At 41.2% G+C, this 24,362-nt stretch overlaps 2 protein-coding genes across 3 annotated transcripts; one reads left to right on the forward strand and one right to left on the reverse strand.

Annotated features, from left to right (window-relative positions):
- Window positions 1-109: 109 nt before the first annotated feature.
- ints11 (integrator complex subunit 11) lies at window positions 110-10,868 on the forward strand. 2 transcript variants are annotated; one of them, XM_061074570.1, is made up of 18 exons: window positions 110-206; window positions 749-950; window positions 1,966-2,063; window positions 2,316-2,389; window positions 3,872-4,100; window positions 4,213-4,311; window positions 4,694-4,728; window positions 4,822-4,960; window positions 5,058-5,122; window positions 5,357-5,546; window positions 5,625-5,708; window positions 5,788-5,877; window positions 6,811-6,973; window positions 7,124-7,234; window positions 7,923-7,984; window positions 8,123-8,265; window positions 9,219-9,348; window positions 10,482-10,868. In XM_061074570.1, exons 2-18 carry the CDS (start codon window positions 923-925, stop codon window positions 10,545-10,547), a joined length of 1,806 nt encoding a protein of 601 aa, XP_060930553.1. In that variant the 5' UTR covers window positions 110-206; window positions 749-922; the 3' UTR covers window positions 10,548-10,868. The 2 variants fall into 2 exon arrangements, with proteins under 2 accessions (XP_060930553.1, XP_060930554.1); XM_061074571.1 differs by lacking the exon at window positions 110-206 and adding an exon at window positions 279-313.
- Window positions 10,869-10,967: 99 nt separating this feature from the next.
- On the reverse strand, window positions 10,968-11,933 carry LOC133005814 (lysophosphatidic acid receptor 6). The gene has a single exon (XM_061075607.1). It carries the CDS (start codon window positions 11,931-11,933, stop codon window positions 10,968-10,970), a length of 966 nt encoding a protein of 321 aa, XP_060931590.1.
- Between the last annotated feature and the right edge of the window lie 12,429 nt (window positions 11,934-24,362).

Raw genomic sequence — 24,362 nt, forward strand, 5'->3', positions numbered from 1 at the left:
CAGCAGGTCGAGCAGGAAGCGGAGGAAATCTGACAGACTTCCGGTGGCAACAAGCACACGACCGGATGTTTACAGGACGGAGCCGGAAACGCTTCACCTGAGACAAACACGAAGACGTGAGAGGACACCGGGACATGTCTCTGCAGAGGAGATCCACCTGCTACTGCGCAGACTCCCGCCGGGGACACACCGGAAGTCTACGCACGGTACCTTCATAATAAAAGCGGAGGAGGGGGACTGTGCGGCCTGTTGGGAGAGAAATCTGAAGAAAATGGAGGCACAACTTTTGCAAAAACAAATAAAACCTTGAATGGTGTAAATGTATTAACAAAATCCATTATTGCATGTGGGTCGTTGCATAAAAAATTCCACTTGTGTAGTTGTCTAATGCATAACTTTGTATAGCTTATTTATATCTATCTATCTATATATCTATCTGTCTGTCTGTCTGTCTGTCTGTCTGTCTGTCTGTCTGTCTGTCTGTCTGTCTGTCTGTCTGTCTGTCTATCTATCAGTCTATCTATCTATCTATCTATCTATCTATCTATCTATCTATCTATCTATCTGTATATCTATCTATCTATCTATCTATCTATCTATCTATCTATCTATCTATCTATCTATCTATCTATCTATCTATCTATCTATCTATCTATCTATCTATCTATCTTTCTCTCTTTTCCTATCTAATAAAACACTTGAAACTATTTGAATCCACTGTTTTCTCAAGACTGGTTTTACTGTGAAGGTGCTCACCGGAAGTCTTGATGGCGGGTAACTTGACAGCCCTAACGCGTCACATGTCCTCATCAAATCAGACAATAAACATCTGAGCACATGGAGGCTCAGTAACAGGAAGCTGTGGAGACACTGGATCTAACTACAGCTGTGGGAACATCTGGGTGAAGGAGACGGAGGAAACATGCCGGAAATAAAAGTTACTCCACTGGGTGAGTGACGCTACAGGGGCTAGCTTAGCACAGCTAGCATCTGCTAAGCTAGTCGTGCTAACATACTTTACCTCAGCTAGAGAACTTTTGTGTGTGTGTGTGTGTGTGAGAGAGAGAGAGAGAGAGAGAGAGAGAGAGAGAGAGAGAGAGAGAGAGAGAGAGAGAGAGAGAGAGAGAGAGAGAGAGAGAGAGAGAGAGAGAGAGAGAGAGAGAGAGAGAGAGAGAGAGAGAGAGAGAGAGAGAGACTGTTTGAGTGTCAGAGAGAGAGAGAGAGAGAGAATATTTGTCTGTGTCAGTGTGTGGGTGAGTGATGGAGAAAGAGAGAGAGGATGTTTTTCTGTGTCAGTGTGTGTGTGTGTGTGAGAGAGAGTGAGAGAGAGAGAGAGAGAGAGAGAGAGAGAATGTTTTTCTGTGTAAGTGTGTGTGTGAGAGAGAGAGAGAGAGAGAGAATGTTTTTCTGTGTCAGTGTGTGTGTGAGTGAGAGAGAGTGTGTAAGAGAGTGAGTGTGTGTGAGATAGAGAGAGAGAATGTTTTTCTGTGTGAGTGTGTGATTGTGTGTGTGTGTGTGTGTGAGAGAGAGAGAGAGAATGTTTGTCTGTGTCAGTGTGTGTGTGAGTGAGAGAGAGTGTGTAAGAGAGTGAGTGTGTGTGAGATAGAGAGAGAGAATGTTTTTCTGTGTGAGTGTGTGAGTGTGTGATTGTGTGTGTGTGTGTGTGAGAGAGAGAGAGAATGTTTGTCTGTGTCAGTGTGTGTGTGAGTGAGAGAGAGTGTGTAAGAGAGTGAGTGTGTGTGAGATAGAGAGAGAGAATGTTTGTTTGTGTGAGTGTGTTATTGTGTGTGTGTGTGTGTGTGTGTGTGAGAGAGAGAGAGAGAATGTTTGTCTGTGTCAGTGTGTTTGTGAGTAAGTGAGTGATTGTGCGAGTGAGTATCTGTGTGTTTTAGTGTGTTGTCAGTTTCATCACAGCTCCTCTCTCTCTCTCTCTCTCTCTCCCTCTCTCCCCCCCCCCCCCCCCAGGTGCTGGACAGGATGTTGGTCGCAGCTGCATCCTCGTGTCCATCGGGGGTAAAAACATCATGTTGGACTGTGGGATGCACATGGGATACAACGATGATGTGAGTGAAGCCCATGACGATATACACACCAATATGTATATTTTAAAATATGTTCCAAAGAAATACAAAGGCCCCTTTTCCACTGGTGAAAGAATCCACTCTGTCTTTTGTCTGTAATGCGTATAGATGGGGCTGGGCGATAAAGCGATAAAGATGATAATCCCGATATCATCCGATTTAAATTGGTCCATCAGTAAATCGGTCGGGCTTTAGAATTATCCCAATTATTCAAAGTCTATATTGTCATTCCAGAGACGTTTCCCCGACTTTTCCTACATAACCCAGAACGGACGTCTGACAGAGTTTCTGGACTGTGTGATCATCAGGTTTGTTCTCAAATCAGCTTTTTACTTTCAAATGTATTTCAAAGTAAATCAAACAACTGTAATACTGTAAAAACTGTATATTCTTTGTATACATAAGTGTATATACACATATTTATACATGTGTACATGTTATAATTACTATTATTATATCACTATTATTATATATACTGTTGCTGCCATTATTACTATATACTGCTTTTATATTGGTATAATTACTATCATATATAAATATATATTATGTTATATTATATACTATATATACTGTACTATTCTTATATACTGTCTAACAATAACATTACCATCATATCATCAGTACTATTACCATCATCTTGCCACTGCACCTTATCTACCTCTTTATCTTGTGTTTCTGTTTTTATTCTTTCTACCTCAATATTTTTTATTTTATTCTATTGTATTGTATTTTATTGTATTCAAATATACAGGCTGCTATGACGACTTAATTTCCCTTCTGGGATGAATAAAGTAATCTATCTATCTATCTATCTATCTATCTATCTATCTATCTATCTATCTATCTATCTATCTATCTATCTATCTATCTATCTATCTATCTATCTATCTATCCTTCTATCCATCCTTCTATCTATCTATCTATCTATCTATCTATCTATCTATCTATCTATCTATCTATCTATCTATCTATCTATCTATCTATCTATCTATCTATCTATCTATCTATCTATCTATCTATCTTTATATCTATCCATCTATCTATCTATCTATCTTTATATCTATCTATCTATCCATCCATCCATCTATCTATCTATCTATCTATCTATCTATCTATCTATCTATCTATCTATCTATCTATCTATCTATCTATCTATCTATCTATCTATCTATCTATCTATCTATCTATCTATCTATCTATCTATCTCTCTCTCTCTCTCTCTCTCTCTCTCTCTCTCTCTCTCTCTCCATCCATCCATCCATCCATCCTTCTATCTATCTATCTATCTATCTATCTATCTATCTATCTATCTATCTATCTATCTATCTATCTATCTATCTATCTATCTATCTATCTATCTATCTATCTATCTATCTATCTATCTATCTATCTATCTATCTATCTATCTATCTATCTTTATATCTATCTATCTATCCATCCATCCATCTATCCATCTATCCATCTATCTATCTATCTATCTATCTATCTATCTATCTATCTATCTATCTATCTATCTATCTATCTATCTATCTATCTATCTATCTATCTATCTATCTATCTATCTATCTATCTATCCATCCATCCATCCATCCATCCATCCATCCATCCATCCATCCATCCATCCATCCATCCATCCATCCATCCATCCATCCATCCATCCATCCATCCATCCATCCATCCATCCATCCATCCATCCATCCATCTATCTATCTATCAATCTATCCATCCATCTATCTATCTATCCATCCATCCTGTTGTTTGAACTGGGCTCCAACCTGTTTGCTTCGCAGCCATTTCCACCTGGACCACTGTGGCGCTCTGCCCTTCATGAGCGAGATGGTGGGCTACGACGGGCCCATCTACATGACCCACCCCACCAAGGCCATCTGCCCCATTCTGCTAGAGGACTTCCGCAAGATCACGGTGGACAAAAAGGGCGAAACCAACTTCTTCACCTCGCAGATGATCAAGGACTGCATGAAGAAGGTGGTTCCGTTGAACCTGCATCAGACGGTCCAGGTGCGTAGAGCCCGGCGTGCGCCCGCTCTCTGTCTGTGAGTCCTTCCTGCTCCAGCTGCTCGTCCAGTTTGATGGTAAAACCTCTCTGTTTCTGTTGTGCTGCTGCTGGCAGGTGGATGACGAGCTGGAGATCAAGGCCTACTATGCAGGCCACGTCCTGGGAGCTGCCATGGTGCAGATCAAAGTGGGATCAGAGTCTGTCGTCTACACTGTGAGTGTCAACAAGTCTGCGCCGTGGTCAGACTCGGTTATTCTGCCTTTACGTCCGAAAAAGGGAAGCGTTGGTTTCAAGGGATGCAACCATCACTGCTCACCTGTGCATCCTTTAAGTTTGTTAGGGAATCCATCCACCAGAGGGCAGTAAGGTTGTGATAACAAACCATTGAAGAAATCCTAACTCTGTTCTTTCTTTATCTAAACGTCTTCTTCATGTCCTACGGTTGTCTTTAACTATCGATTTCCGGTGGTACTGTTCTGTTTGTGTACGGACAGAAGCCGTCTCTGTGTATGAATCACATTTTTGGCATAAACAAGCCTTTAATGTCAGAGAACTCCACAACAACAAGCTTAGAAGAATGTCTTTTCCATTTCAGGGAGACTATAACATGACGCCCGACAGGCATTTAGGGTAAGTGGCCTTTACTGTAATCTATCGATTTCCTGCTGGTGGTAATTTCTTGTGAGGTTACAGTCTTTTCATCCTTGTGTTGGATGTTTTCAGTGCTGCGTGGATCGATAAGTGCCGTCCAGACATGCTCATCACCGAGTCTACGTACGCCACCACCATCCGAGACTCCAAGAGGTGCAGGGAGAGGGACTTTCTGAAGAAAGTGCATGAATCCATAGAAAGAGGAGGAAAGGTAGAATTCAGTCAGTTGAATATTGTTTTTTGGGGGATTGTGGTTTTTGATTTATCTTGAAGTAATTAAATATTTTATTTTATTATTATCTTTTCAGGTCCTTATCCCTGTTTTTGCTCTTGGACGAGCTCAGGAACTCTGTATCCTGCTGGAAACATTTTGGTAAGGGTTTGTTTCCAGAGACAAAATTCCCAGAAGCTCTTAATGTGTGATATTTTTAATGTAGGTTTGTGAACGTGAACAAGTTCCAACTAAATAAAAGGTCCTTTCACACATGAGGGACTGTAAAGAGGAAACACAAAAGCCTTTTTTGTAGATAACAAAAAAGCTGCTGCTGGTAATGTGTGAACTTCTCCATTGGACGGACTGTTTAATTACCTCCTCCTCACCAAACAGGGAGAGAATGAACCTCAAGGCCCCGATCTACTTCTCCACCGGGCTGACGGAGAAAGCCAATCACTACTACAAGCTCTTCATAACGTGGACCAACCAGAAGATTCGAAAAACCTTCGTACAGAGGAACATGTTTGAGTTCAAGCACATCAAGCCCTTCGATCGCTCCTTCATTGATAATCCTGGACCGATGGTAAAAGTTACTTCATGTTTTCCCCCCAAAGTGTGAAAGTAAAGCTGCAGTGAGCTACAACCATTCGTGCCCTTTCAGGTGGTGTTCGCCACGCCGGGCATGCTGCACGCTGGCCTGTCTCTGCAGATCTTCAAGAAATGGGCCGGCAATGAGAAGAACATGGTGAGTCCCACAGGGGAAATCTAAGGTGCTTTTAAAAACATAACAATACTTGATATACAACTAATTCTTCTTTTCTTAGGTCATCATGCCCGGGTATTGTGTACAAGGAACAATCGGCCATAAGATCCTAAATGGGCAGAGGAAGCTGGAGATGGAAGGGAGATCAACGGTGAGATGTTTGTTTATTTTCTGCTGCATGAGTGTGTCGAGCCCGGTCCCTTCTGGACCAGACAGCGTGTTCGTTGATTCGAGGTTCAAGTGGGAAAGGTTAATAATTTAGACAAGATCAGTGTTCAAAAGTTTCACAGTAATACGTTTATTGTATAAGAACAATACTTACAGAGAGTCTCTGGAGTTCTGCTGGACATGTCGCCAGGTCACTGGATCATGTCGAGAAGAAGCCCCCCCTCATCCCAAGTCCACAGTATTTGTAAAAGACACAGAGTGCAACACAGAGGCGGATCTTTTCTTGAGGGCACGCAGCAATTGGCCAGATGTGAACTGTCTCTCAAAGTGCAGTTTTTTGCAAGCACATCATTGTGAGAGAAGGTCCGGTCCACCAGGTGTCTCCCACCATTATGCCCTTTCACAGTGAGGGAGTTTTTCACAGTGGAGAGACCCAGCAGATTAGACTTTAGAGGAGGATTTAATATCTTTTTCTCATAATAATTTGGAAAATAGTTATCTCAAGATGGATTTCCTTCTCACGCATCCCCAAGCTGCACTTTGCGGTCAGATTGACCCTCAGATGGTTGCACTCTGTGTTTGACCCTGTACCTGAGTCCAGAAATTATATATCACTCCAGGATAAAAGAAACAGTTGTAATATTGTTAATTCTATAGATTACACAGCTAATATTGATTCACAGGATATAAATGTAGGTAAAATATAGTAAAATATATTCATAAGATAGAGAACAAAACATAGATATCTCAACAAGTGTGAGTCGTGGGATCTTTATGCTAAGCTAAGCTAAGTGTCTCCTGGCAACAGCACCGGCGTTTTATGAGCAATCTAAAACCAGTAAGAGCACAATTCAATAGGCAAACAAAAAGAAGATCACGCTGACATTGGTTCTTTGTTTCTCCTCCTTTGTAACAGCTGGAGGTGAAGATGCAGGTGGAGTACATGTCCTTCAGTGCCCACGCAGACGCTAAAGGCATCATGCAGCTCATCCGAATGGCAGAGCCCCGAAACGTGCTGCTGGTGCACGGGGAGGCCGCCAAAATGGGGTTCCTCAAGGGCAAGATCGAGCAGGAGTTCAGTAAGAGTTCCTCCACTCGATCACATCAGTGTCGTTTGGCTCATTAAAGATAGATTATGATGATAATATAATATATAATATACGTGCGCTCCCAACAGGTAGAGCGGCGGGTTTCAGTCCTCCTTAATGTTTCTGTTTTTCAAATGTCAGGCATAGACTGTTACATGCCGGCTAACGGAGAGACGGTGAGTGTGACCACAAACCCCAGCGTGCCCGTGGACATCTCACTCAACCTGCTCAAGAGGGAGATGGCGCTCGGAGGTAGGTTTTCATTAAAGTTCAGGAGTTTTTAAGTTTAATTTGCAGCCGAATGAGTCATAAAGGTGTTCTGGTATGTGGTGAACGAGGTTTAGGTGTCTTGTGCCCATACAGTGTCGTTGAGTACTTTAAATGACTGGTATCCTGCCGCGCGGTTAGATATCATGACCCAGATCTGTTGTCATATGATAAATGTCATTTATTTAAATGTCATAAGACTTAAGAGAGGACATCAGAGGACACATCTATCATGTTTTTAAGAACAGGATAAAAAAAATGCTTTTATACACCTTCTCATGACCTTTCATTCACTCTCCAGAATGGGTGAATATTTAAATCATAGTTATATATTCATGGTTTATGTTACATAACAAAAATGTTTCCTATTTTCCTATTTCAAGTTCTATATATATGGTTTTATCCGGTTTTCTTTTTATTTATGGTTATTTATAATATAGTTTATGATCGAACTATAGAAACATCAAGGCTAGATATCAATCACTGATATCATTCTGCATCAGGCCCCAAAATCCAGACCTGTCTCGCTCTGGTTGAACTTTACAATATAGTGATTTAGTTATAGTAATACTTTACAATATGTAACAATCTACATGGATGTTTCTGTAGTTCTTAGCTGTTTTATTCTCATATACTCGTTGTTACAATGTACTAAATCATTCTTGTGTCGAAGGTCCTCTGCCCGATCCCAAAAAGCCTCGCACCATGCACGGAACCTTGATCATGAAAGAAAACGTGAGTTTATAAACTAGATGCCAGAGTGTTTTTCTTTGTTTTGGATATTTTGAAAACCTCTTCCAACAGAGGAGCTTCAGTTTAGTGGGATTGACCCGTTCTGCTTCACTTGTCTTGTTGTTTTTCCCTGGAGCGCAGAGTCTGAAGCTGGTGTCGTCAGAACAGGCGCTGAAGGAGCTCGGCCTCAACGAGCATCAGTTGCGCTTCACCTGCCGCGTGCAGCTCCAGGACCCGCACAGCGACCCCGACACGCTGCACAGGATCTACACGCACCTCAAGAGGTGAGAGGAGGACAGCAAGTGTCTCATCTGCATTATGTTGAAATTCTCCAACACCATCCACCTCTTCTCTCTTTATTCCACCTGCGAAACACATCAGGTTTTGTTTTATTCAGAAAAAAAGCTATTTTCTCCCACTTCTCATGTCGTCTAATTCCTCTCATTGCTTTAAGTGTGTTTGGAAGGTACAGTATGTTTCATTTCTGTCTTTTTTGTATTTATTGTTAAATGATGGTTGTACGTAGCCTGACGTTATCATACTCATTATTCTAGTCAGAATATGAGTCTGAGACCGCTCCATTGGGCTGTGATTATGGGGCGTGTTTCAACAGAACCAGGAAACAAAATGCCTCTTCGCTCAATTGGATAGACCTACAACCAATCAGAGCAACGTAGTGTGTGACGTATGTCAAGCGACGCATAGTTGTTGTCAGTTGTCTGTTTCACGAGTTTATTAACTCTCTAAATAAATCAATGGAAATGCTGCTAATGCCGCTCGTATCTCCACCGGAGGCAAAGCCCCCAGGAAGCAGCTGGAGACCAGGGCTGCTTGTGAGAGCCCCGGCCGGCGGCGGCGTGAAGAAGCCCGCTACGGATCTCTATCAGAGCCTCGCGACTGGCCGGGGACCACGACCGGCCCGGGACCGAGGCTCTGAGAGATATCTCCTGAAACAGACTCGATGGCAGCATCGACACATCTCAGCTCTGCAGGCAGCGCTCTCTGGTGACGTGGTTGATGACGTCACTGTAGATCATCTGTCAATCACCGTATAAAGCCCGCCCTGACGATTTGATTGGTCCGATCAGCTCCTGATCGGCCATAGTTTCTCCCCAACGGAGCGACTCCAGACCGAACTTCCCGAACAACAAATGTTGTGGGCGGGGCTAAGTTCGTCTGGCACCCAGGCTAGGTTGTACGTGTTCTAATGGCTTGTTTTCTGATTCCCGTGCTGCAGCGTGTTGAAAGGTTACACCATCCAGCACCTCCCTGACGGCACCGTCATGGTGGAGTCCATCGTCATCAAAGTGTCGTCGTCCGCTGAGGACTCCAACACCAAGGTCCTTCTGCTCTCCTGGAGTTACCAGGTAAAAACAAAAACCTTTCCTTTAACTGTGGCTTATGAATTAAATTCAACAATTAAAGCTGTTTAGTTTGTTTTTTTAAAAGCAAAGTCAACCTTATATCAGCTCTGCCTTTTGTATATGAACAGGATTGAAATGCTATTTCTCTCTAATCACTGTATGAGAAGCAATATGGATCAAATTAAATATCCAGGTGATAATTCAAATGATCAGTTTGGACATAAAAAAAACATTCATACTTAAAAATTATCAAAAATCTGCTGCCCATTCATTTCATTGAAGAAGGAACAAGACACATTCAGACCTGAAATTGATAAAAGATCTTTAATTTACATTAATCTTGAGGATTAGTTCAATTCAAAGGGTTTATTTGTATTTGATTGCTCTTGTTACTAGTGCTGAACATTTTAAATGAAATGGAAGGATGATAACTGAGGTTCAGAATACATGTTTCTTGCTGCGGATCCTTTTAGCCACAGCAGTTGTGTGTGTTTTCTTTGGCTCTGGTCCGACCACAGCACCTTTCCTTCGACGGTTTGTTGTTTGATGCCCACGCAGACCTGAGAGAAGCTCTGATCAGAAGAGGTGAAAACACTGGTGTGGGTGGACAGTATGAGACGAGGGGCTGTGAAAGCAAGAGGAGGGGAAACCTGCCTGCAGAGCGGTGTAATGGAAGGAGCGGGGTTTCTGTGGTTTCATGTGTTCCATGCTAAACAGAAAGGGCAAAAAAAAGAGTCGTATCTACTTTAAGATCATCAGAAGACGATTGGCACTGAAAGCAAGATTCTTTTCACAGCATGAAGAGCAAAGGTGGAACCAGAACAGCAGAAAGACCCGACAGTCCCCTTACGAAACCACGACTTTACTAGTCCACTAGATCTGTATTTTTATTTGGATTTGCACCAAACTTTGATGGCTTCTTCACTGATCCTTACCACAACCTCCCATCAAGTATCATGGAAATCCATTCTGTAGTTTTTGTGTTATCTTGCTTTGATTACAAACAAACTAACAAACAAATGGACAGAGGTGAAAACGTATCATCTTGGCGGAGCTAATAAAATACTGTGTATGTGAATGTAGAGCCATCGTAACAATCGTTGCTTCTGTCTTTAAGTTCTGGTTTTCTCCATCAGGACGAAGATCTGGGCAGTTTCCTCTCGACTCTGCTGAAGAAGGGGCTTCCAGCTGGAATCTGCTGAATTCCATTTTGGCCCAAAACCATAAACATTTGAAGCTCTACCATTCATTGGATCCTGGATTCTCTGGAGACTACAAACTTCTTACCAGTGCTGATAACTTCAAATTACAGCAGATATCATCAACATCAAGGCTGTATTACCCCCTCCCCCCTTTCTCCTGTTGTGATCGTGAATCTTAAATATATTTGTTAACATTTTGAAGGATTCTGGTCTGATTGGTCCATTTATTTCACACAAACATTGTAGACTCATCTCGAGACACAAGATAGAGAAATTCATAAGCCTGTTTTAGATCCGTCCCTTTATTTTGACGTAAAATGACAATTTCAATAAACACTTTTTTATAAAAGTCTCAAGCTCCATATATAGGCAAGGAAGCAGAGTTATATTTACATTATATATCTACAGGTTAAAATTCTCTCAGTCCACTGCAATCGTATAAACACCTCTGCTCCTCTGCACTCGTCCACAAAGCCATGTCATCTTCAAGCGCCTCCATTTGCAGTGGCTGGTGGTGACGTAGTACAGCACGGGGTCCAGGCACGTGTTGAGGGTGACGAGGGCCATGGTGACCCGCCTGGCGTCGTAGATGCGGTCGGCGGCGGTGCAGCTCTTGATGACACCCATGCGTCGCAGGAGGTGCAGCAGATACACCAGATGGCTGGGCAGGAAGCAGAGCAGCGTGATGGCCAGGATGGTGTAAATGACCCTCACGGCTCTTTGGGCTGTTTTAGTCCTGATCATGGAGATGCGCCTCACAACCAGCGGGTAACACACCAGGATGATCACGGAGGGCAGCAAGGAGCAGAAGATCAGGCCCAGCAGGCTGTACGCTGCCAGACGAGTGTCCCACTCGTGTTTGGAGAAGTTCTCGAAACAGCTGTGGCCTTCAGATTGGTTGATGTTGGTTTCCAGAGGCCCCCGGAGGACGAAGACCAGCATCGCCACTCCAGCGACGCACCAGAGCGCCACGCACACAGCCAGAGAGCGCCAGGGCCTCCGCTGCCTCAGGTAGGTGTGAGGATGCACCGTGGCCATGTAGCGGTCCACACAGATACAAGTCATTAGACAGATGCTCATGTAGATGTTGGAGTAGAACAGGACCCCAGTGATGCGGCAGGCGAAGTCCCCAAACACCCAGTTGTTCCTGTTGAGGTGGTAGTGGATCCTGAAGGGCAGAGTGCAGAGGATGAGGATGTCCGCCAGGGCCAGGTTGCTGATGAACACGCTGAAGGCTGTGCGAGGGGTGATCTTGAAGGTGAAGACGAAGAGAGCAGCCAGATTTCCAGGTAGACCCACGACTAACGCCAGGATGTAGACCACTGGGAAGAGGTAGTACTGATACTCCGCTGGGGGGGGGCTACAGCCGGCTTCCGTCATGTTCATGATGAACGATTGATGGGGGGGTTGTTTTGTTTGTGTGTGACAAGTCAAATGAACGTGTGGGTTTGTTTTCATTCACGCTGCTGCCTCGCACACCGTCCTCTAACTGTAGCAACACAAACATGTTTCCATTCAGAGTTTTTCCAATTTTAGTTTAACACAACATTGGAAATCAATCTTTTACTCATCAGATCAGTCACATGTCGACGTTCCTTAATGTCTAGTCCTTGCTTCTAATGCATTTCTCAAGAAACTTAACACATTCATCTGTTTTGTTCAGGTATAAACTATGATCAACATCTTTTACACTGCACACAACACATTTTCCTGTATTTGCTAAAGAGATTATCCAAAAAGAGTGAAGTGAAATACCCGGAAGAAAATACTGAACACAAATAAAGGCAACACTTCCTCTAACGGTGTTTGTGGGACAATAGATTTCTTATCTTACTGCTTTTTATATTAGATGATAAACATCTGTGATTCTTCCTTTTATTTCAGGAGCTGTTTCTTGTTCAGGAGCAATAAACAAAGGATTTTGACATTTAACAAAGTCACTTACCAAGTTGTTGAGAGTCTGATCTCCAAATGTAGAAAGCAACACCTGAGATTGTTGTGCTGCTGTGTTATCACCGTGCTGCTGCTCTCTGCATTGTGTAGACCATGCAGCTCTTTGCTCAGCTTCTTAATTTCCTGTCAGTGCACCGTGTGACGAGTGGAGCAGGAAACCAAATCATGACATCACATTCACCTCCCACTGCAGTGTAAGAATTATAAACTGAATTATTATGAGTGTGGCCTTGTTTGGAGATTTGTTTAGAATATTATGAATCTGCTTTAGAGAGTGAAGTTTAAATAACAAAAACATATCTGTTCGTATGTCTATATATTACTCCATCCAAACAAATAAATAAATAAATACATTTTTGGACTACTTTTATTCTGAAGGGCTCAGACTGGAAGTCTCTGTGTATTGCTGAACATGATGAAGGTGAAAAGTTGAAGCGCTTTCATTGTTTCAGGCTCATTTTCATGATAATTCTTTATTATTATATATAATTAAATACTTACCGGGTTAAATACTTAGAGCTTTAAACACTATTTGATCGTATTGAATTAAGTCAAGGTCCAACTCGTCTTGTTAGCTACCGGCTAAGCTAGCTAAGCTAACTAGGTGTTGCTAAAGCTAACAGGAAGCTGCTAAACAAAACGTAAACTTTACGTGAGATGCCTCGGCTAAATCAGTAGCAGGGGATAGTCAATAGTCGCACCACAAGGACGGTGGTTGTAATATTTTATAACAGTAGGTATAATTTGATTGGTCAAAAATGAAGGGGAGTAGTTTATACTTTGGTTCTCCATTGATGGTGCACAGGCGTAGTCCACGCCTCTTGGCCCTGTAATCAGGAAGTGAACAGGAGCCGCTTGCAGCCGCCAGACAAAATCTTCACACCATGACAGTTCGATTTTGTGTTTCATAAACAAGCCTTGACTCGGCTGACGCCTTGTGGGTCGATGTTGTTCATTGGAGCAAGAATATTTTGTTCCTGCTCTATCGGCTGTATTGTCTGTTTGTGTAAACATTTGCATCCTCCAAACGCTGTGTAGAGCGTAACGAACATTAGCTTTCATTTAACTTGTAACCACAATAACACAACACATATCAAAACTTAAAAACACCACACAGAATCAAATACACAGTCTTGCTTAGTCTAGTACAATTATTAAGCCCAGTATGTTACCAGTCCTTAGAAAGGGAGAAAGTTGCTGTGCATTTCGCCGTTCGTCATGGCATTGTGTGACGTCTCCGGTTGGTCGTAAGGTTTCTGCTCCCGCGGTTCTGTTGAGCTGTGATGCTCTTGCTTGTTGAATTTCTTCCCTGCAGGACACCGAGTCGCTGCTAGGAGTTGGTAGAGCTGATTTGAGAGGTTTCCTTGAGAAGATGAGCTGGAAGGTCGACCTTTGCGCTCCTCTTGTAGATTTGGATGCGAAGAGAAGATGCCAGGCTGGAACAGCCAGGCCCCCGCTAGGCGATGCAGGAGAGGAGAGGCTGGACAGCCTGCTGTCCTTGAAGAGTTGTGGGGAAAAAAAAGAGAATTGGGGGAGACTTGTCCTTATATTGGCCCCGTGACCTCAGAGTGACCAATTGGAGTTGACTTTGGTGGCTTTTCACAGCTCTGTGTGAAATTGCTGAAACAATGCAACCTGTTGCCTCCTAGGAGACTGAGTTCTTTGACCTTCTCAGAACAAAGAGAACGCGTCGCACCCTGGGAGACTGAGTTCGGGAGGCTCGGTCCAGCACATGCGGTCATGTGGCTTCAGATTTTTGACCACACATGTAGGCCGGAAGGGGAGCCTTTAGTTTCATAAAAACGTGTTTCCCAACATCCCCCCTGCGGTGTCAGGAATCGCACCTGATGTGTGTTCCTGATGGCGTACTTGAACATGTTTAGTGCAAAGCTGGAAAAGTCAATTGTCAGTTCACTTGGACGGTAACATCTGGGCATTTGTGTATCCAACTAGTTAGCTAAGCAAGATTCAAATTAGACAAATAATTCAGAGTTACAATAACAGTACAATATGAATAACCTGTGCTCTTCACTAGGTTTAGAGAGAAAACAGAAAAATGTGACATTTGTAAATTGTAAGATAAGATGTAGAGAGAGGCACGTACAATGATAAAGTGCGAGCCAGACTCATATAGATAGACTCAGAGTCATAACCATATTTTGAACTGTACTCAGAGATGCTGTCGTCATCTTCTGAGTAGTGGTAATTTGTCTGGGCCAGAATGTCAGAGTACGGCTTCCTGCAGCTTCTACTGTGGGAATGCCGATCTCTGGGAAGGTGGTGGACAAGGCGCCTGCGCTCTGTGTCCCCACGCTGCCTGCTGTCACCCCCCTTCGCTTTGTTGTGAGGGGGGCGTTTTGAGGCTGCGGATAAATTTGACACCTTGGTGTTTGTTCTGACAGGCTCGGTTGCATGAACTGTAGTCTTGACAGAGACAACAGTTTCCCAAGCCACCTGTGACATCTTCCTGATCTGCTGCATTATGGCAAGCCGATTGAGCATTTATTCAAAATCCTTGATATCAAATTTCAGTCCCCTCCACTAGTTCGGTCTTTGTCTGCACTAGTTGGACGTTTGGTCGCACTAGTTAGGCATCTTACTGAACTAGTTGAAAAAAAAAATCTAACTAGTCACTCTTTTTCAGCAACTAGTGGCACTTTTGGTCAACTAGTCACAACAGAAACCTTACTAGTAACTCTGTGCGCTGCACTAGTAGAGCCAAAGTCTCCACTAGGGGGCTTTTTGCTGTACTAGTGGCCCTCTGGACTGAACTAGTAAGGCTGAAAGTGTTACTAGCTAACAAGTGAGCTGCAAAAGCTCTGACATGTAAGCTAGTCAAACATGGATTCAGCTCACTTGTTAACTAGTGGCATCCAATTTGCTGCAGTAGTTAACTAGTGGGAGCCCAAATGCACACTTGCAAACTAGTGCAGCCAAAATCCTTCACAGCCCAGCGCCGGAACCTCATCCGCTCCAGTTATGAAGATTAGAAGCTCTTCGTAGGTTAGTTCACTTTCTTTGTCTGCCATGAAAAAAGTAAAATATAAGTAACATTTGCATTCATGTATAAAATCGATTGTCTAACAAGACTATATTTCATGCCAGCCCTTTCTCAAAAATGTAGGTTATGTGAATGTAACAGATAGTAAGTAACCTCAGTAATTAAAAATGTTCTTATGGTTTGTGTAGTTTTATAATGTATATTAATTAATAAATATTAATTGAAACCAAAATCTTTCACCAGTTTTACGTTACTTTTTCTTGGTATTGGGAGTATAGTATTAATTTGCATTTCTTTACTTTTGTTTTGTAATTTTTTGACAAATGTTGAGCTTTTATTTTGAGGGTTGGAGTATGTACCACATAAGTTTCAGTCTCTCATCAGTCTGCGCTGTATTTGACTGCGTTAGGAGTGTTGATGGGAAGAGATAAATCCATGTGACAGCCTTTTAGCTTCTTTGGTTATATCACAGGAATAAACCTGAGTTCAGCAGTATATCCCTGTTTCCAGCATGTCATTGTGCACCCGGACACAATGCAGTGTGGTCTGGACCTGCAGTCTCGTTCTGGCTTCATAAACATGACAGGCTTTACAGTTCAGGTTTGACACAAAAGGTACAGTTGATGACATAAAAACTTTAATGTTGCCATTGCTCTAATGGCTTTGGCTACATTGGCATAACATAACTTGCATTGTTAGAAATCTGAAAAAATTCCCCAAATTATACTATGAATATTTGCCATCTTTCATAGTACATTTCAAGTGTGCCTTTATGTTAATATATTGTGTAATTTATTTTGATAAGATTTCCTAATTATTGCCGCACAATTTTCCCAAAGGAATACAATATACCTTCAATCTTGTTTAGCACCATCTCCCAGCAGTAGATGGTGTCCTCCTCTGCATCACGATCGTTGCTACCACTACTGCTGTAGCTGTACAGGAAAATGGCCTTAAAGGCTTCCTTGGACAACGGTTCCTGCATGTTTGTAAATAACGGCAGGAACGCTATCCAGTTTGCCTTGACGATGTCCCACAGTTGCCCAAACGCATTCACTCCATCAGTGAACTGATGGATCATCTTGGCCGTTCTATAAACCAACAGAGACATAACACGTACATATAATTATACAATTATAACAACAATACAAATTACTATTACTGGATGAAATCAGTTTCTAATGTATATGTTTACACCGGCTTGCTGGTCTCAGCAGCCATGACCAGGACAGAACGACAAGAGAAAGCACGGACGGAAACCTGTGCAAGTGAAAAGTACATGTGTCTAGTCTGACAAACAAGAAACAAATGCCCACCTGATCCTTAGCTGGCATTATCAATAACATCATCATTATCATTTTTGATCAATTTGGTGCCGCATTGAGGGATTGAAAGTATTAACCTCTGTCCCAAATGAACAAATACATGTATAAACATTTCGCACTGATTCCAAACTTCTGAATGTTACCAAGTCACAATGCCTTGATGAGACAATATTAATCCATTTGTGAACAAAATGTAACAATTACTAAACACATATTTGATATTTTCCATATTTACATTATACAATTTTTCAGCTAATAGCATAAAGTAAATACATGTTTTTATTTTGACTACTATTGTGTTGTACAATAAAGCTTATTTCATTTGTGTATGCGTTTACCGAAGGAAGATGTAGTGCTTCACCACATAGGAGTAGATCCTTGGGATGTCTGCTAACGCCGCACTCAGCGATCCAGTCACCTAATTCCTGCTGAAGTGCAGTCAGGTCCCCTGCAGTCTTGCACTGTTGTATCTTAGAGAGAAATCTGAGTGAGAACAATGTTGCTGGAGTTTCAGATTGAGCAATTATTTGTCATGCAGTAGTCATTTAGTATAAACGCTGTTTAATGCTTTTGTCAACTTTGAACAGAAGTTTAAAACAAATTTTTGGTTTTAAATCCCAATAAATCTTGACATGATAATAAGCACCCTTTCAACTTTGCTTTGGACCTCTGGGTCAGGCAGCACATGCCAGTCAAACTGGTCCAGTTGGGGATCCTGACCACACATCAGCAGAAAGAGGCTGGGATCCAGGGCTTTGAGGCACGGACCTCTGTGGGCAACAGACCAGGCGATCAGTTGGCCAGCTTTATAATACTTCCCCTGGTCCAATGCTGCCTGATCATAAGCGAGAAAGACCTGGCCGGCCTTTCCCTCAAAAATTCCCAGAGAGGTCTGAACCTCTATCATCAAGAGTCTAGAAGAAATCAACAGAAAAGAGAAATAAAAGAATTTGTTTTACTGTGCAGTTAACCTGAAAACATGCAAAAAAAAATTATTCTAAATTTAATAAATTACTTGAGGTATTCAGACCTGAAAAACTCTCGCTGTGGCCCCCCCATGTCATCAGCCTCTTCTCCCACAAACTCAATATGAGGTGAGTGTGTCCAAGAGAAATTGACTCTGGAGATGGCCTTCATAGCCCCCTCCAGAAGCCTCTTCCTCCTGATGGAGATGGTGGATCCCAGGCCACCACAAAGGTGATCCTCATGGTATTTATTCAAAAGGATTCCAAGATCCACTTCTTCCTAAAGTATATAAAATGTATGAAGTACATCATGCATCATTGAAAAAACGGGCAATATACAATTTTTTTCATTGTAAGTACGTGGATGTAATGAAAAATTCTTTAATAAAAAACCTACCACTACTCTTTAATGCACAAAATTAAATAAAACTTACCAATGGAGGACCGTCACTTTCCATGGGAATTGAAAGACTCCCGTCCTCGTCCTCATCCCCATCCTCTGAGTCCATGAGGAAGTCATTGATGGGAGTATTAAACAAATCAGATTTTGTTCATTCAAAGTGTCAGTATTACATATTCAGGCTTGTCAAAAACTAATTTCAAACCTCTCTGTAAAATATATGTAGTAGATGAGTATTGACAGTGTTTATGGGTGGAAAAAGAAGTGTCACACATGGTTCTACTTTGTAAACTTGAATATACTGTACCTGATCAGTGGTGCCACCCTTGATCTTCTATAAAACACCTTGAAAGTACAAAGACTGCATGAAATAATAATATCTAAACACATCATTATTTGAATAATATATTTAATACCACATTTGAAGAAAAATGTAACTACAGTATATTCGTCCAGATTCTTACTTCTGGGGTCCCAGCATTTAGCCACTCTGATGGATCCAAACTTGCCTCCTGTTGATTGACAAGATTTAGCATTTATTCCAACTGTCTTTTATTGAGGTTAGATTTGAAAATTGAACAGATGGCTTTTTAACCCACTCTTCGACAATAAGATTGCTCTTTACTTTAATATGAATAATCAAAACAGCATTCAAAATAAAGGGCTCCAGACTAACTTTTCCCTCTACACAATCATATTTTAACCTTTAATAATTTAGCCCCAGGACCCTTTTAATACCAGGTCTCGGTATCAACCCCTCGCTCCTTCCTGGTGTTTCACATGATATATGACCTAGTCATAAAAAATATGGTCGCAGTTTGGAGCCCTAAAATATATTATTGTTTTGCAATAACTTACGTGTGATGAGCTTCCATCAGGCTCAGTAGGAACAGGTTCTGTGACCTGAGGGACAGGGAGTGAGGCCGGAGGTGTGATGGCTGATGTTGATGCGGCGGATTGGGATGGACCTGGTAGACTGATTTCAGCTTCTGAGACCTAGATGGACAAAACAAAGGGCCTAATTAGTCATTATTATCAAGGTGCTAATATTCAAAAGGAGTGTTGGCCAAAAAGAACAACAAAATCTTACCTGTACAGGCATTGTTATATTTGCCTGGGGAATTATATAAAGCCGGCTTCTTCCAACAACTGCCTTCAGCTCCTTCAGTGTATTTGCCTGAATTATTGTGAGTACCCTGCTCTTATCAGCTCTTGCCAGCTGAAATCCAATTACATTGAGGCTGACTGCTGGAAAGCTCTGGCAAATGTAATTGTTTAATTCGGAAAGGGTCCATGATAGTTGTAGGACACTCACATGACTCGGGCCACCTGGAAAAAAAAAAAAAAAAAGTGTCAATATACTGAATCAAAGTACTGTGTCTTATTAGCTATTGACTAACAGTTAAATTGAAGCCTTATTGTGTATTTGGTGAGCCATGCTGTGTGAACTCCACTTTAAATTGCATTGAGGATGTCCTTCAGCTCAACCAAACTTAAGTCATAACCTTTGGCCCTGCCAATGAACTACTCATCCCCTATTTCGCCTCACCCCCTAAGATCCACTGACCACTCAATAGTTACCATTCCACTCACAAAGTTAAAAACCATAGGTGATCAGGCTTTTTCCGTGTTGGCCCTAAATTGGAATTGTTAGCCTCTAACAATTAGATCTCTCATTGATGTCTTTAAAAACCTGTATTAAGACCAATCTCTTATCTTTAGCCTTCAGATTGTCATCACAATGACTTACTTGAATACATACTGGCTTTTTTATTTTGGTATTTTATCTGTTGCTTGTGCCGCAATTTGATCAGTGATCATTTCAGTGTTTTATATATTTGTTCGATTGTTATTATCTTCAAGCTATTTTTTATCTCTGTAAAGCATTTTGGTCAACTTCTGTCATTTTTAAATGTGCTCTATAAATAAGTTTATTTGTTATGTATTGAGCACATGATGTCAATATCTGTGCTATATACACAACAAGGACTTCATGATCAAATTTATTGTTTGGATTTTTAGGGTGTTTGATTGACCAAATTAGTCACTCACTATACGTGCAAGATAAATGAGGGATAATGAAATCATGTCACTTTAAAGATGTAAGACTGTACGTATATGTAGGCTGAGGTTTTATATATTTATACTCTGATATGCATTTTGATGCATTTATCTCTTGCAGCAAATTAGTGCCTTTCATAGTTTTTTCACATTGCACACTGGCCAAAGAGATGTAAATACACTTTATATCCAACACTTGCAGATCAGCTGTTGATGGAAGTACAATTCCTGTTTAAATAAATAAATAAGATTGAAGTTCATGCTCACATAAATATCAACAGAGTGTGTACATTAACGTTACCTAAGCCGGTTGTGCTTAGTTTGCAGCATTCGGTGTATGAGGGAAGGACAGCTTGGTCTGCATTTTGCAGCAGGAAGAGCCTTACTCGCCAAAGACCGGGTGTCCTATTTGCAGATGCTTCTGTACAAAAAACAATGTGGTTATACAACTTTGCCAGTAGCACCTATATGAAACTAGGAATTTTAATTTCACTTTTACTTCGCTGAGTACAGTTTGGCCAGGAGAAAACATATGCATGACCATTTTCTTATGTCTGAGCCCCAGACATACATGTTACTAGTCATATGATAGGTTGTATTCTCTCTGCTGTTATGTCCCTGTCGACAGTACAGCACCTCATATTTAATAACTACTAAAAAAAATCTGAAAACCCCTCTGACATCAAGAAGCTTGTCCCCCTTGAAGCACTGTATAATCAAGTTATCATATTCATGTGGTGATAAGAAAGAGGAGCTTCTCCAAAAGTTATATTAGTATTCCCATGATAATATGATCCAGTATTGCATTCATATAACCACTAGGGCTCTGCTCCTCTCTGAGTCTCTAACGTTCGCGCGCTGAGAGAGAGAGAGAGAGAGAGAGAGAGAGAGGGAGAGAGAGAGAAAGAAATGGGGTTTGTGGGTGCGCTGTTACTTCTCTTTTCTCCCTATTCTATCGCGCACGTTGATAACGAAATCACGATAAAGTTTTCTCCCATCACCACATTACTTTTTTTAGGCTAGAACAGCAAGCTAATGCTAACGCTAGCTAACTGTTCTAGCTCTAACAGGTCGTGAAAAATACCTTACATAATGACTTCAGAAGCCACTTGAAAGTTAGAAGTGACAGTGAAAAGGACAATATTGAAATGAACTCAGTAAACGTTTTAAACTGATACAAATCCTACTTTTAGAATGCTAGGTAACAGTTAGCCTAAACTTACCTGCCATGTGGCCTGCTCTTCTCCGCCTCTGAAACGTGCTTCTAGTCACTGACAGCAGGTTGTCCTCGTTCCTCCGGGAACCCAGTTCCCGTCTCGCAGTATCAAGCGCGTTTAGAACTCGATTAATAACTGTATTAAAACTACTGTCAGTAGGATTGTCCTGAGATGTCCCACTCATGATAACAGAGTACCTGCCTTCAAGCTCTGTGTTTTTTACTAGTTAACTAGTGAAATTCTGTATTGTCCTACAGGTTATCTAGTGAACCTTTAATCATATCACTAGTTAACTAGTTGCGTGCACATGTCGACTAGTGAGCAGTTTTGTCAAACTAGTAAGATGATAACAGCTACTAGTGTGCCCAAAATGTCAACAAGTTGGACAAATAGCTCAACATGTCGATCAAATGTCTTACTAGTTGCGTACAGTCGTTCACTAGTTCTGAGAAAAGCTCAACTAGTTGAAGAAAATGCCCAACATGTAAGAAAAATGTTCAACATGTTCGGTCAAAGTCCCTACATGTTCTGTTCAGAGTCGAACTAGTGAGACAAAATGTCTTTCACTAGTAACCTAGTCAGGGAAACATCAGTGTCACTCGTTAACTAGTGGCTCTTTTTGGACCTTACTAGTTAACAAGTGAAATAATGTGACTGTAACTAGCTCACTGGTACGGCAAAAAAAGACCCCAACAAGCTCACTAGTGGACTTTTAGGCTTCACTAGTACGCAAGTGAGCCATTTAGAGCCTCATCAGTTAACTAGTAAGGTATAAAACAACCTCACTAGTGTGACTAGTGGACAATTGTACCTCACTAGTTAACATGGAAACTGCCAATGCAGCCACTACTGAGCTAGTGGGGCGCAAATGTCCACTAGTTAACAAGTGGACTGTAAGCAAATGAGGCAGGCGGGACAAGGATTTTGATTGGTCAGTGTTCAAACTGTGTTTCAAAGCCTTAAAGTGCCAGCTCTGAATTGTGATGATCTAAACCTTTTAGCAACATTCTTTTATGGCATGTGAGTTATTTTAGCAGCCATGCCTAAAACGTTGTATTGATTAAATGTTGATTCATTAGGGTTCATTAATAGCTCAAAGTGTTTTACAATAAAGTGAAGAAACAACTAAAAATAAAAAAAGACTTATTAAAACAAAGCAAATAGTGTAAGATAAAACGAAGCAATACAATTTATAATTAACGAAAGAGGCAGCAAATAGCAAGAGCAGGTATACTAACACAAATAACACAAGCAAAAGATAGAAATGAAACGTAGAAACACATAAGAACAATAAAATGTGTAAGAGATAAGAAAGCTTGTTTAGGAAGCTTGACAGCTGATTAATAACCTTTCATTTGTCATTTTCAAATTCTGACAGAGCTTGCATCTCATGTGGCCGTGGTATGGAATTCCATGTGTAGCACTTGTCTGGGCTAGTGTTAGAAAAAGTACAAAATATCTTCCTAGGTTCGAAGGAGAGGTAGGCTTATTTCAAAGAACAAGTTTAACAAATGACCAGTTTATTGTTTCACAAACAGTCACCGAACAATCACAATATAAAGTATAAAACAGTATTAAACAGCATAAAATAGAAACAACAGTAAATATTATATAAATCTTGTAAATAATTCAGTCCTGTCAGTGTGTATATGTACAGTTCCCTGGATATCGTCCGTACAGTCCTTGATTAGTGTGTGTGCTTGAGGATTCAATGGTTCCGTTCTGGTCCGGGTCTTTAGGTCTCTATACTCAGTACTCCCCGTCTACCTGACGGGCAGGACTGGAGTATGATGTCTTCACGATACACGAATCAGGTTCGATCTGGATTACACGGTTGGCCACACCGTATCCACGATCTGGGTTAGGCGAGCCATCTCATCATTCAGATTCAGGTTCTTCTAGTGTAAATAAAAAAACAATCAACACACAGTGCAGAATAATCAGTGTCTGTTCTCTTATTCTACTTCTAACATGAGATCTCATTCACTTCTTGTCTTTATGTGCAACCATTACCTGGGTGCACTCAGATTACCTTGAGATGATAAAACAACATCACAGTTACCACTAGTATAACATTACAACTTGTGCTTCACTGAATAATAATATACAAATCAAAACAATAAAGTATTGCACATCACTAAACAAAGGGCTTATCCTTTTTCATTAATATGTTATATGATAACATCATTACAATATCATCTCACTATACTTGAAACTAAACATGACAATAGTTCACAGTATAACTTGAACTTCATTCACATATGAATTTGCTTTTCAAATTATATGCACCTGCAGTGCACTTGCATATTAAACCATATCTATTTGCTATTTAACATAAGCTGCGTGGCTGAACCTTAAACACTTAGTGGCATACTATTTTAACAGGCTGCCTAAAGTTCGTTGTAACATTAATAATCACTATATTATTACTCCGATTGGTTTTAAAGAGGTAATCTTTCAAATAGCATCTTAACAGCAGTATTAGTTCTTGCCCACGTTCGCTAGCATGATGCTAATAGTTCGCTAGCATGATGCTAATCGTGACTAGCAGTGACTACTTGTGTCCTCACTCACCTGAGTTTTCAGTAGCAGATAACTATGGAATCACTTCCGTTGACACTCTCAAGTTGGACGTCTAGTTGAAAAATAACCTTATTAGTATAATAACAGGTAGACTATGTTAATATTTCAATGTTTAATGTTATCTCATACCAAAATCCGGGACCTTCAGGTATCATGAAGACATCACAGGAGAAAAGGGCTTCTTGTTCGTGGGGGGTTCCATTTGCTAAAACGCATAGTGCGCCCCCTTTTGGTGGGGGGTTATACTACTCCTTAGGTTAAAAATGGAAGCAGTGCTCATGTGTGCTCATGTTTTATGATACAGTAAATG

Source organism: Limanda limanda, chromosome 7 (assembly GCF_963576545.1).
Source record: "Limanda limanda chromosome 7, fLimLim1.1, whole genome shotgun sequence".
In the NCBI taxonomy this organism is placed as follows: domain Eukaryota; kingdom Metazoa; phylum Chordata; class Actinopteri; order Pleuronectiformes; family Pleuronectidae; genus Limanda; species Limanda limanda.

What these genes read in the sequence shown, in the direction of transcription:
- LOC133005814 (XM_061075607.1), bottom strand. Translation starts at nt 11,933, where the DNA reads ATGAACATGACGGAAGCCGGCTGTAGCCCCCCCCCAGCGGAGTATCAG.
- ints11 (XM_061074570.1), top strand. Translation starts at nt 923, where the DNA reads ATGCCGGAAATAAAAGTTACTCCACTGG. An exon ending in CTGGACTGTGTGATCATCAG is followed by an intron (nt 2,390 to 3,871) that starts GTTTGTTCTCAA and finishes TTTGCTTCGCAG; the next exon opens with CCATTTCCACCTGGACCACT. An exon ending in CAAGATCGAGCAGGAGTTCA is followed by an intron (nt 6,974 to 7,123) that starts GTAAGAGTTCCT and finishes TTCAAATGTCAG; the next exon opens with GCATAGACTGTTACATGCCG.